At 38.1% G+C, this 14525-nt stretch overlaps 2 protein-coding genes across 20 annotated transcripts in view; one reads left to right on the forward strand and one right to left on the reverse strand.

Annotated features, from left to right (window-relative positions):
* The window catches only part of MED12L (mediator complex subunit 12L), a 319885-nt gene that overhangs the window by 57770 nt on the left and 247590 nt on the right, over nt 1-14525 (reverse strand). For 14 of the 15 annotated variants that reach the window (XR_016019521.1, XM_074333588.2, XM_074333592.2 and 11 more), the window contains 7 exons: nt 11412-11639; nt 10674-10815; nt 8960-9080; nt 8470-8571; nt 7642-7755; nt 4041-4240; nt 935-1123 (listed from right to left, as the gene is read on the reverse strand). Coding sequence is in view for 14 of the 15 variants with exons in the window: in XM_074333588.2 (XP_074189689.1) it covers nt 935-1123; nt 4041-4240; nt 7642-7755; nt 8470-8571; nt 8960-9080; nt 10674-10815; nt 11412-11639 (1096 nt within the window). In the remaining variant the exon portion in view is untranslated. The remainder of the gene's footprint in view (nt 1-934; nt 1124-4040; nt 4241-7641; nt 7756-8469; nt 8572-8959; nt 9081-10673; nt 10816-11411; nt 11640-14525) is intronic. The other variant, XM_074333596.2, reaches the window with a different exon arrangement.
* P2RY12 (purinergic receptor P2Y12) overlaps nt 1-14525 on the forward strand; it is a 48978-nt gene that overhangs the window by 10187 nt on the left and 24266 nt on the right. The gene's annotated exons all lie outside the window — the stretch shown is intronic.

A 14525-nucleotide genomic window follows, 5' to 3' on the forward strand; every position in this document is an offset into this window, starting at 1 on the left:
CACGTTCCACCACTTCATTTTTACGAAAGACCTATTTCAGTATCTGTTTTCGCTAAACTAAAGCAATCCAAAGAGGGTTTTTGCTTTTACAAAAAATAAATAAAATAAATGAAAAGGCAAAAAGTGAAAACAGCGTTTGCTGTGGAGCGAGCTGTCACAGAGGCAGTGAGCACCCCAAGCCGCACGATGGCCCCACCAAGCTCTTTCCCAGGGAGCCACACAGCATCTCAGCATCAAACTATCACAGCTTTAACCATGTCTGTGAGCATCTGTGCTTTATTTGGTTTATGCTGTGCATTCGTTAGCAAGATGTGTCCTCAGTAGTCAGAAAAGCCTGAGAGCGTTTGTAAGAGTGCTACTACACTTAACTAGAAGTAATTCAGCATTTCGATTGTGAATGAAATAAAGACATAGTGTGTATGTGAAATTTTGGGTTTGGGAATGCTCAAAAATGTTTCCATATAAATTAAGGATAAATGTTTCTTCGCTTTACAAAAGATTTGGCTTCCAAAAGGTTTCACAGGAACACTCTAATTTTGGATACTGGAGCAAACTTGTATATGGCTCAAAAGGCTTCTAAGTCTTTATACATATTGATGACAGACACAAATGAATGGCAGCACTATACAAAAATGTGACTTACTCCATGGGCACTGGAAATAAATTTAAGACAGGCATTTCTTATGTCAAAATATACTCATTTATCCAAAATGATTTCAATCTTTTCTGAATAAGATATTTAAAGACCATCCCTCAACAAAGCTTATTTTTCATGTAAATATGGTACTGGCTTAAAACATTAATATTTCTGTAATGACTGTATACAATTTGCAGTACCAACATCTATCCAGCAAGAAAGTGTGGCGATAACACAGAAAATCATAAAGAATGTGTCACATGACAAAAACACACTTTTTAAACTATTGTCACTCACCTGAAGAATGCGTTTAATGTGCTGTCTTTGCAGGTTGTCCCCCTCGGTACACTCTTTAATGCCATGAGGATAACAGATAAGCTGCAATAACTTCTGTGCTTGCATATTGGAAAGCACAGGGTCCAATATAAGCTCTTTGTCTGTGCATAATCTTTCAGGTTCTTTTAAGCAATGTTCTCCTACCCATTCCTAAAAATAATACAGCAGTTAGACGGGCAGGCCTAGACTTTCTATGTGGATACGTAATACGTACTAGGTTCATGGCACACAATGGGAGAGAAAGAAAGCTTCCAATTAACAAAACAGTTCACAGAAAAAGTAGGTGGCAAAAGTTTGAAAAACAAAAGTTCTAGTACTTTAACTTCTTAAAAATACAAAGTGAAACCTTGGTGAAAGAAAATTTTTAAAAAATATCGGCAAAATGAGAAAGGAAATATTGGTATGTGTTTTCAATTGGAAAATGAGTCCTTGCTCTAGGATCTGTTTTGTAATCAGTTTTTGCAACTTGCTCACATACGGGCAATGATTCTATATTATAATACGTCTTCATCATTTTTAGGGAATGCATTATACTATTGACTAGAACATAGTACAACATTCAGAAAATTGTCTTCCTTTGTCATATAATTATAAATAGTGTTACCATTATAAACAAATATTTGTGCACATCTCTTCTCTGTACAACTATTTTCTTAGGGTAATGTCATAGACGTGCAACTGCTGGGTCAAGGACTATAGAAAAACTTGAGGGCTACTGACACAGATGGCTATTTTACCTCTGGAGAGTTTCTACCAATGTAAATTCCTATCCCCTTTTCTTCATCATTTTTTTCAAAGGAAGCCGCTTATACTAAATGAGGTCAGAAATGATCAACTGTGCCAGAGCCCCACTGGAACCCAGATCTGTTTCAAATGAAACTTGTTTCTTAACTAACAGGTGACTCAATACTGGTTGGTTGTCCTTTAAAATCACCCAGGAAGCTTGTTAAAATTCCAAAGCCCAGGTCGCACATCAGATGAATTAAGTCCCTCTTAGGCAGCGGGACCCAGATATCAGTCATTTTCTAAAGGCCTCAAAATTGTTTTTGACTCCCCCGGTGATTCCAACGTGCACTCACAATTGGGAACCAAAGCACAGCTCAGTACCCTCTTAATACCTATATAACTATTTAGCTAATTTCAACTACGGTTACCATATTCCTTGATAAAAACGTGACCCTGGCAACATTATGTCTATAGGAAAGTGAGAAAGAGAATATATGGTATGCCATGTTTTGTTTTGTTTTTCATAAGAAAGGAGAAATTTAAAAAAAAAAAAAAAAAAGGAAAAGTTAAACCGGAAAATAATGAAATTGATCACCTAGCGCAGGGAGAGACAAAGGGTGGAAAGGTTAAGGGAGAGAGGACACATCTCTGAGTACACCTTTCTGCATAGGTGACTTGTGGAAACACGCTATTCCAAAGACAGAGCTAGGGAAAAAAAGGGAAATCTAAACTGAATGCAGGCAGAAACAAATGAAATCAATTCTATTTCAGATGAATAACATATCCACACTGAAGGAAGAAGTCCAAATAACTTTCTGAACATAATAATGTAAACACTTACGGAAGGATTACAAACAGATCTTCAACTCCTTTTCAAAGGAGGCTTGTTTGTCCTAGTGGAATAGGTACAGCAATTCTGAAATTACTGCAGGTGTACTATAGAATTCAGTCAATGAGGAAAGAGGTTGGTGTTTCTGGGAATCAGGGTTCTGACTGGGGAAGGAGGTGACATTAATATGGAGTGGGAGATGCAAAGAACTCAGTGGGGCTGGATTGGAATTGGAGGTATCAGTATGAACTCATGATTCACACACACACATTTATGTATGAATAACATCTAGATTTCCTTTTTTTCTTAGCTCTGTCTGCTGAAAGGGCCCAGAAGCAATGAGCACACATAGTACCCTGATCTTGGTTTATAAACACCATCCTCTACTAAAGACGACCAGGGTTCCTTGGAGGAATGAGTAATTCTAGGTCTGGGGCAGGGAAAGTACAAAAGGAGCCAGAAAGTTTTAAATAAAGAAAAGAAAAGAAAAGAAAAAGGAAAGATGGCAATGTGTCAAAATAACACAAGAGCAGGCATGTTAAGATTTGCACAGGAAATATCTAGGACAGTTTGCACATGAAAATAGCTAAGGACAGTACATTGTAATCTATATGGAAAATAAATAAATATAAATAAGAGTAGGCTCTTCCTTAGATAAGAATGCAAACTGATAATTGTGGAGGGAGTGGAGGAGTTAGGAGAAAAAAAAATCAACATTTTGCAGCCATCATAGTCAAGACTGGTTTGAACAAGAATCACAATGGATGCTCTATGGGAGGTGAGAAAGTTTGATGAGGAGCAGAATATCTGCATTGTCTTAAAGTGTCTCCCGAAAGACTGTTTATTCATTTCAAGGGAAAACATGACAATTATACAGTAGAGAAATCTTGAAACTGCACAATGGAGACATCTTGATCAAAATTAACATCACCAATGAGGGGCAAATGGACATCATGTGCCTTCAGATGTGATTACCTGAGAGGAACACAACATTACTTCTGTAGTATCTTGGCCAGGAATGCATAAACTGAAGCTAATCTACAGGAAACTTCAGACAAATCCAACATTATTGGGACAATTGACAAAATTGGAATGTGGCCTATAGGTGAGAAAAAATTACTGTACCAATGCTGAATTTCCTGATTTTTGATAACTGTAGTTTGGTTATACTAATAAATAAAAGCTGACATATTAAAAAGTAAAAAAGAATAATGTATGCCATCTACTCTCAACTGGTTCAGCAAAAAAATTTTAAATGATATGTATCCACATTCACACACACAAATCGAATTATAAAGCAAACGTGGCAAAGCGTAAAAAGTTAGTGAATCTAAAGGATATACCAGAGTTCTTTATCATTATTGCAACTTTTCAGCAAATTTGAAATTATTTAAAATTAAAGTTAGCAGGAAAAGAAGTACCACCTATGTACAAGTTGCATACAATAGTGAGAATCTCTCTCCAACATAACAATTACAGATTCAGAGTTAAAGGCAAATTAAATCTGAATACCTGTTGACAGATGGTCCTCAGTACATATCTAGCATATTCTCTTAAATTGGCAGTTTCTATGGAAATGCTCTTCCCACAGGATTTTGAATTTTGTGAGGCAGCCCAGATCTCATCAGCATTCCCATCACGCCGTAGAGTCCTCATGGTGAAGTCATCATTCTTTAAAGAGCTGACATTGTTATTGCCAATTTTGGCATCTCCTAAATAACAGAATCACAAAAGCAAAATCATACAACTTCAAAATATTGCCAAATATCTGAGACGTAAATAAAGCACGCTTTCAGGGGTTTAAAGCTGTGAGTGGTATCATTATTGCATGGCCAGTTGTTCAGCAATAGTGAAAATGGATCAAGAGAATAAATGAGAGAACCCAGAGAAGTTTCATCAGACATGAAAAAAAAAGAGCAAGTTCAAGACTCAATCCTTATTTTGTTTACAGAATTAAGTACGCTTTCACCAAACTTGAAAAAGACCATTATGAATCATACTTAATAATCACAGAACATTGATTTCACCAATATTTCAAGCACAAATGTATTCAAATGAATTTGACTTATAGACAAGGAAAAAATGGGTTACTCACCCTTCTAGATGTCCCTTTTCCATTTCTTCTCTTACAATGACTTATTTTTCTATCCATAGGTCAAGAGAAAAGTTTTGCCTTAGCCCACCTTACTATCAACTTCTTGACAAGAGAGATTTATTTCCCTGGGAATGGAAAAGGGCAGTGCATACTAAGGAAGCCCTGGAAAATAGGGCATTCATTGAATAACCCATGTCTTTCACTTTCCTCTCTGCAAACATCCAAATTAGAAAATTTCACCTAATCAATCTCTAATATACTCAAGTGAAATGAAGCTCAGGAAAGTGCTTTCCTTACAACAAAGTTCTAGGGGAAAAAATGAGCAGAATGGTTGAGTATCCAAAAATGAGAAATCTCCTCTAGCTGTGAAAGACAAGTAATTGTGATTTTAAAGGCGAAAGAATAAAATAATTTGGTAATAAAGATTGCCAAATGACATCAGACCCTCCAAACTTTTGCCTGTTTACCTGCAGGATCATAAGTCTTGGGCGAGAAAATTTCCTGGAACCAACAAACGGGTTTAGAGAAGGCCTTCCTTGCCTCAGTGTGAGCAAAACCAAGCCCAGGTCGGTGCAAAAAGCCTTTTAAAACCCACAGGTCAACCAAGAAAAAGTTTTGACTCTGCTGAAAACTTTTGAGAAATCAGAATGGCTTGCTGAATATTTACTTATAAAACCGTTAAGAGGAGGGGAGGAATAAACAGAACATTTAAACTCATCAATATCTTACTATATATCATCATACATTTCTCATGAAAATATACATACAAGGAATACCAATTTCATTTCACCCACAGGAGTTTATTTAACTCAACAGAGTTCTTCAGAAGCTGAAAGAAAGACCAAGTTCTACATGTATCAAAGTTTAGCATGCTTGCTCCAACCTTTGGTAATATAAGCAACTATTTTTACACCTGCATTTAAATGAGTAGAGAAATTATAGACCGAATTCTATAAAACAGTCTTATCTCCCTAACTCAAAACAGATCCTGGTGGATAGGACTTGAGAGAACATTGTTTAGGACATGGTAAGGTAGGTAAATTCAAACTTCTACAAAAACAAAAACAAAGAAACAAAGACCTCTGCCAGTCCCAGACTAGGAGATCCTCAGTTGGTTTAGATGTTAGGATGACAGGGGTCTTGGAGGCTGTTCCAGAACCTCCTAAAATCATAGAGACGACAGAACAAACGGTGTTCAGTGATCGCCTCGTCCAAGGCTCTGCTCACATTCAACTGGCCTGATCCTGACTTCTCAGACCTGAAGATCCCTCCAACGCTTAGAAAGCTGTATAATCTACCAAGAACTGAGGCCAATTAAAAAGGTCAAGGAGAGGCAATCAGGGAAAAAAGAACTGCTAATTATGTGTGGATATTAAACTATGGTTATTTGGATATTTAGAGAGGTCAGCAAATTTCACCTGGGACCGAACCAGTCCTCCAAATCAAAGGGACAATGTCTACACTGCACTCATCTTGGTTTCTGCCATTAAAATGCCTGTAACTTATACAGCCATACTTCCAACGTTAATTTACTGAAAACCTCCTATTTAGTTTTTGTGGTGGACATTAGAGATACCACAGTAAGCAAGTAAGTCCCTGACTTCATGGGCTCCACGTTTATTAGAAGACTTGACCAGCTGTCTTTCCTTTGAAACATCATCAGTGTAGAGCAATGTTACTCACTAAATGACCATTTAATGTCGGCTGCGTGAAACCACAAGCTCCTAAACTCAGAGGAAGGCTGCAGCCCTCCAAGGGACTCTACCTTTCCCTTTTTACTATAAAATTTGTAAGCTTTTAATAGTAATATTGCATCTATGCATGTGTATGTATATTTGTGTGTACATGTATGTATATATAGAGAGAGGGTGCCAAAAAAAATGTATACACATTTTAAGGAAAAAATCTGTATGAAAATTGTAATTCTCAATATATACCTATAACAAAAGAGAAATACAAGTCATGTATATACATTTTTTTCTCACCCCTGGTGTGTGTGTGTGTGTGTGTGTGTGTGTGTGTATAAAAAACATACTTTTTTTTAGGTGAACTTTTAATAATTTGTTTTATGACAATCTGCTTTTCCTTCCTGTCGTCACCAACCACACTTCTGAAGTAGGAGTATAAAGGGACAGGGTACATTCTCAAACATGTTCTTTAAGACTTATCTAAAACAATTCTTATCTACTCAGCAATTTCTGTTCTAATCAAAGGGGGTTCCTTTAGAATATTAAGAGATAACTTTTGTTTAGTCAAGGGCAAAAGAGGGTACTGGAAGTTAGAATTAGTGTGAATTAAAGGCTTCTCATGATCCAAATCCTAACTGATTTAAAGAATAAAAATGTCTAAGGTATTGCACTGTAAAAAACAAAACAAACAAAAAAACCCAGAAAAGGCAATACTACTACTCCAGTCTCCGGTAGAATATGTACCGAAAAGGATATGAAAAAATGTCTGGGATATTATGAATTCAAAAAAATTATGATATCTAATACTGATTTATCAGTAATATCAATTATCATTACAATTATCACCTGATTCGTGAAAAACCTGAAGTAGAAAGACATGAATTTGTTCAGGATCACAACGGAAGCAGAAACACTAAGATGAAAACCCAGGTTTTGTGGTGTTTTACTCCTGAAATACAGTATGAACTTTAACCCTTTGGTTAGATCACAGTCATCTGCGTGAATCACAACACGTGACTTATGCCAACAAACAAAGGCAAGACAACCCAGGGGGTCTGAGGATCTATATTATATCAGAACCAGACAATCTGCAGTTAAAATGCCGCCAAAGAAAGGATTATATTTAAATTCCCCAGAGTCGTAGGTAAGGGACAGACTCCTTGGAGTCAAAATGAACTTGGACTTAGGGGAAAGCCAACTACTTTTTCCAGGAGAACAAACAAATAATAATAATAATAAATTTCTGATGCTATTAGAGTTAAACCTGAATAGAAATGACGTTGCCTCCATTCCTTGTGATTACCCGAGCTTAGCGCCAGGACAGTCTTACCAAGCATCATAATCGCTTTTAAAACAGCAAACACAGCTCCCACTTCGATGCTGTTGTGCGCAGCAGCTAAGAGGTGTCGATCACAGGAGGACCTGATTCCGGGGCAGGGTTTGCCTGTGAGAACAGCAACAAGCCTTTAATCGTCCAGTCCCCATCACCAGCCTCCTGTAACCATTTACAGTCAGCAGGCCCTTTCATTGCTCGGCTGTGGGCGCTTCGTGGCCGTTAGCCAGCTTTAATTGACGCTTCATGGATTCACTAAGAGACACTGCCAGTATTCCTTACTTAACCTTTGCTTTTTAATTATTAAAACAATGTCTTTGTTCCTTACAGAGATGTGCCAAAAACATTAGAAGGATTTTCATCCACTTAGTGCTGACTGTCTCACACACACCCACACACACCCCGGCAGGGAAACGATCTTTAAGGAACAGACGTCACTAACACCGCTGGATTTCTTACCTTATTCTTTTTACCTCAGTAAAAGGATAAATGAATCACCACTGCCCTAAGCGGCTATGGTGTGTTTATAACCAACACACACAGTGTGTGAGAGGATCACGCTGCCCACCAGCAGGGCTTGGCCTAAGAGCAAAAGTATTTTTATTGTTCATTAACTCTGGATTTGAGTGTCTCTGTACATCCTGAAGTTACATAAATGAAAGGTGCTGACAGCCCTCTGAACGGATTATCGCCCTCCTTCATCACCCCGAAGTGAGCCCACCAAAATCAGGAAGGAAATCACAGAATGGACGGCCTACTCAGTCCTGTTAGAACCCACAGCTCCAAATGAAAGCACCGTCAGAGATTTGTCAGCCGTCAGCTCACCAGTCGCTTGAGGCAATAAGCAGGCCTGGGGAGCTCGGAAAAGGTGGAGCAGGAGTCGGCAGGTCATCCTCGCCCCGGGCTCGGCGTCGGCATCTCCACAAGCTAGGAAAGGAGGATTGGAAGAGCAAGTTCTAACAAATTCGAGAACACGTCTTCAGGTGTTCCATTAGGCTAAATTTTCTGGGATCATTCAGATAAATGCTCCTTATGGTAAAAAGGAAGGTGCCAGCTGTGCTTTTTGGAGAAACCCGAGTTCAAGTGCTTCCTCAAAAACAGGTACTAAACATAGTAGTTCCCAGCTTTTTCCACGGAGATCCATGTTACTTTCTTTGTCTAGAACAACACTTAACAATTCTACCATCTTTACCATGATGCCACACCCCTGCCCAGCGCATGTACCTTTAAATGCTACTCTCACTGTGTTTCATTAGTTAGAAACCAGCCCAAGACAACGGTCAAATAACACACGCCGTGTGGGCTGCTGCCTTACCTGCTGCGAGGAGAGAGGGGAGTGCCACGTGCTGCACGACGTCCTCCAGGGAAAAACACTGTCGTGCTATCAGAATAGCAATGAAAGTAGCTAATGAATCATGGAATGAAAGGTCACTCACCTTCAAGAAAAACATTGACATGTTTTAATACCTAACACCCTCTTAAGTAATATCTAAGATTAACATCTAAGAGAATGTAGGCAACACCAATAAGATCTCAAATCCCAAAATGAACCAACAGAGTGAAATGACAACAGATCGTGACTATTGTTCTCTAGGCCTATTTCTCCTTTATAAGACAAAGAATGAGGTTTATCCCCATCCCGATGCTGTAAGAAGAGATTGAGCTCTATCTTGAATACACGTAATTGAAAAAGAAAATAACAAAAAGCAAAATCAAGAAATCCCTAAAAGATGTAGCAGAAATAAAACTTTTTTGCAGAATGCAGTATTATCTGTCATTCAAGGGTAACCATTAGGAAGCAAAGAAAAACAAGTGTTGGCAATGTTTTGATGTTCTTTGCAGGGATGAAAAATAAAGTGTCTTTGATATAATTAAATTAGTTTTAAAAACAACTCTGAAAATTTACAATTGCTCCTAAATTTAAAAAAGAGAGAAAGAAAGAAACAAGGACGGAAGTTAATTCACTCATAGTGAAAACGCTCTACCTTTACAGATCTCACAAGACTTTGGCAGACAGTAATAATTAAAAACCAGCTATAATAGCGCCCTCCATATTAAGTTGTAGTATACTCGTACGCCCGTGATTGCAGTTAGCAACCTACAAAGATCACCTCAATTAATATCACACACCATGAGGTTCATACTATTAATTCCAATTTTATAGATGAGGGAACAAAGCAGACATAAAGTGTAACAAAAACAACTAAGAGGTGAAGGAACAACGTTGAAAATGAAAATCTGGGTCTTTCCTGTTTGGAAAAGTAGGCCACACACAGGAGTTTTATATATATAAAATCTTAGGTGTTCCTCGAATGGAGTGGGAATATCTACCCAGTCTTGAGATATCAGAACTGGGATGTAAATCTCCAACTGGGAGGTAGGTTTTAAAAATGTATAAAGTTCTTCTATTTGTAAGATATATTAACATACAACATGGATTACTACAAGAAGTGATAGACCAAAAATAGATAAAGAATCAAGATGGATTTTTAAGACATTCACATAACATGGATGCAAAACGATATTCATGGAAATCAGTGATTTATAACGGGTATGTCTTCATCACTTCCAGACACAATCACTAAGAAAGACTGAACACCCCAATGATTCGAAGCCTGCACATTTTTATGCAACACAACAGAACCTGTATCCTCAGAGTGCACCTTGATCTTAAAATAACAAAGTGGTTCTCTTCAGACCGTAAACTGCTTTAACTAAATTGTGTCCTCTGCCATGAGGAACCCAAGGCACTTCATAAAAACTGCAAACAGCTCTGAAGAGATCATATATTAAAAAAATCTCAGCTAACCAACAAGGGAACTCTTGACATCTCTGCTGCAGATTAAGCTATTTTATTTCAATTATTTTTTCCATTTACTTAATCCTTAGCAACCATACTCTGGTTTATTGTTTTTGGAGAAGGAAAAAATATAACATTTCAGTCAAAGGTTAACTCAATTAAAAAAAATTACTCACTAACTAAATACTCAATTGCCCAGTTTAATTTTTAAGTGAAAAAGAAAACTTACATCCACAGTGCAAAGTACATCATTAAACCCCCACACGTGATTTGAAGAACAACAAAGAGCCTTCAGAACTCCCAGCCATTCTGAACTGAGAACAGTGCAGCAAGCTGTCAGCTCGGAGGAGAAATTGGCTATGTCGTTAATCCTAGAAAAAAGAAAAAAAGAATACAGGTAGTAAAAAGTAGCAAAAGAGAGATACTCACATGGGATATTCTTAATGAACACATACTTCACCATCATCAAACAAGCCATTCATTTCTTGTATTCAAGGTTATAATAAATACCCACTTGTCAAATAACCTACTAGAATCTGGACCAGAAGATAAAAGTAAATGGCTTCAAATGTTTTCTAATATTTAATGCTGTTGAGCAATAAACAGTAATCAGTACAGGTATCAATTATTGCATTTTTAGTTCTGTGAACAAATCTGACCTATAAATTTACATTTTTAAGGACATCAAAATATTAAAGAAACTGTAATTTAGGTGGGCATAAATACAGTGTTTTCAAAATACAGGCATTTTTCTCTTTGTATTTTTATGTATATGTTGGCTCTCAGGTTAAGGAAATCACAGTACAGAGCAGAGGTAAACTCAGGAAGAAAAGAATATGAAAAAAAGGAAAAAAAAAAAAAGCAAACATCCAAATGTCAGCCTAGGCAATGGCTGAAGAGTGAATTTCAAAGTAACACCACAGCACAGCTGCGTGTTTACTCATGCATGCCAGGGTAACTCGCTCACCTTCCGGCATCCTGGTGGCCCATACAGACATTCATGAGTGTATTGCAGACGAAGCTGTAGCGGTTGGCCGCGTTGTCACTAAGGATCTTGCCCAGCATTGAGTAGTTGATGCTCCGGGCTGAAGGATTCTCAATGAAATCCATCATGAAATCCGGATCCCATCGCAAGTTGGAATTTGCAGGCATCACATTATTATATATGGTTTGCTTAACTTTTGAACAGGCACTACTGAGGTTACAAGAAGAAGAGTTAAAAAAACAAAACAAAAAAACCCACTAAAACTAAAATAACTCGACAGTAATTTTATTTAAGGACAGATTAAATGGCAGCAACTGTAATTAAATGTATTCCTAGAGAAAATTCACACGAGCTCCTCACCCCAACTCCGTAATAATCAGCACTGGGCACAGTGCCTGGAACGTAATATTGCTCAACATAGCTGCTGAATGGGATGGAGAACAACACAAGGATAAGACATTTGGTTACTACTCTGAATCGTTTTCTAAATTTTTTCCACATTCCACATGCTCCCAGAATAAAAGAATTTAGTAAGGCTTCCAACGACTGTCTCTGAACAGTAGTTGGAAAGTGTTATTACTTAAGTATAAAAATAGATTCGATGACACAGCAGGAATAATTTGGCATTGCAGTCTTAATTATACATCCTGCAAAACTATTCTTCTACTTGCACTGTGTCCAGGGGAGGTCCAGCCGAGGCCACTCTGGGCACCGTACATCTATGAACAAGAGCGGCTCACTCCCTGCCTGCAAAGAGCTTCCATTCCAGTAGGGGGTATGGATACTACACAAATTCAATGAGTGAAGAAACTATTATGTCACTCCTAAAACTTCCTTATATTCTGTTTCATAGCAGTATTAACAGATTTTTAAGAGGCTGGTCGAGCAGGTGAAAACAGTGCATACGCAGTGAGTTACAGCTGAATCAGATATAGACTATGGGAGTACAAAGGGAATCAGAAAGTAGCCTCTCCAATCCAGCTCTGCAGATGGGGCTGACAGATGATCTGATTTCAAGCTCAGATTCTGTACACTCAGCTACTCTTGCCTACTTGCCATGGACAAGTTCATAAGCAACGTTCACCTTCTCTATTCAAGAGCTCGTTTATGCAGCAGAAAGTCTTCTTTTAGATTAAGATTTTGGCAGCAAATTTATTTGTGATAAAGGTGACTTCATCATGGCTTCCCTGCCCCATTTCCCCAGCCCCCTAGTCCTGTGCACCTACAAACATAGTAGCCAGGAATGAGTTTCTTAAAAATGGAAAAGCATATAAATAAGATTGTTTGCCCTAAACTGCTGCCATTGCCAACTGCTTTAAGAAAACGGATGGTTCAATGTTTAGCAAAATGTGGCTTCAGACCTCCTCCTCCAGAATCACCTCTAGGGTGTGTGTTAGAAATAAAAGACTCCTGGGCCTCATTATAGGTTTACAGAATCTGTATGTTTAAAAGCTGTCCCAGGTAAATCTAAGTGCCAAATAATGCTGGGGAAGCAATGGTCCAACAGAAAGGAGCAAAGCTACCCACTAAATGTCAGTAATTATAATCGTCTACACGATCTTTCTTTGCAGATAACTCATGTAAAAACTCCTCAGGGCTCACTGAAGGATACGAGTTTGTAACCTGGTGTCATGACCTGTTCAAAATGACGGAAATGATGATAGAGTCCCCAGTGCTTTTACAATCTCCCTTTTTCCGTCTTAACTCTTACCACACTTTGTACTCAACTGTTCATTCATTCTCACTTAGCAAAAGTTCTTAATTTGATCACTTTCCCCCTAAAAATGAAACAAAACCAAACTTTGTTTTCTGCTGGGTCCCTCCCTAATACCATAGCTGGTTTCCTCCACCTCCCCAAACACTGAGTGTTGAGTGAAACAGACTTCTGCAAATAGTAAAGCATTGCCTCTTTTTTTATTCAACTGCCACATAATTCTAACAATCTATTCATGCCTGTCCTTAGAAACCAAAAGGATTCTGCTTTCTTTCTTAATTCTCATAAGATTCAGCCCCTACTTTTCTATCAGCGTAGACACTTCCCTCGAGAGGATTCTCCTGCCTCCAACCTGGAATGAACAATTATTTGGAACTCTATGGCTCCTGGTGAAGTCTCCTCACCCCTCATTTCTAGGCTTCCTGTTTCCTTAATTATACTCTTTCCAGGTTAGCCTCTATGTTTTGATAAAAAGTTAGCTTCCATCTAGGTCACTCTCTAATTCTTAGCACTCTTTGTTGCAGGCATATATGGAATTAAGAAAATAAGTCAGGCATTTTACTTCAGAGACTGTGTGTATCAGAAAAAAACTGATAAGAGGAATGAAAGCAACACACACGTGGGGGCCAAAATGACTTACATTCAAATCTAAGTTTTTTCATTTATGAACGTATGATGAGACACAATCATCTGTTGCTAGGAAAAAATCATTTCTACTTCCCTGGTTGTTGGAAGGATTAAAGATCTCGATGGAGATAACCCCGCACAGGGCTGGACAGGCAGATGTGATGTGATTAGTGCTCTAGGTCCCACAAATGTTCCTCTTTCACGACTTTTAGATGATGTTTCAGATCCAATTATTCAAATTGTTTTATTAGAAAAGCTCTCTACATACCCAGCTTTTCTTTGGCCCCTTTTCTTAGTCTGAAACTACAAATAATGTCTGACTTCAAAGGTTCCCAAGAGAGCTGCATCTCCCTTCTTTACTTGAGGAAACGGTAGACAGTGTCACTTCTGTGAGGTGCCACTGTGCTGGTCCTAAGCAGCCCCTCAGTTCATTGCGTATCCTAAATCTCCATACATACAATGGGCATTACTTGAATTAACCCATCTGACTATCCTGCAGGAGCCTAAGGGTGAAATAAGCTACTGTGGTTTCCTTGGGAAGTTCCCTGTTAAAAACATGGTGTTGCAAGAATCCAGTCATGTATGAGAATGCACTCTAAAAACTCTAACCTGAAACTGAAAGCTCTCTAAAGAAATAGCAGAATACAGGGTATTATTACAATGACGTAATTTCTGTGGAAAGATGCTTCCTAAGAGTCACTCAAACGTTCCGTAGTTTGAAACCTAATTCATTTCATGAAGACATACTTTCACAT

This window comes from Rhinolophus sinicus, chromosome 17, assembly GCF_057876585.1.
Source record: "Rhinolophus sinicus isolate RSI-liver-muscle chromosome 17, RSI-T2T, whole genome shotgun sequence".
Taxonomy (NCBI): Eukaryota; Metazoa; Chordata; class Mammalia; order Chiroptera; family Rhinolophidae; genus Rhinolophus; species Rhinolophus sinicus.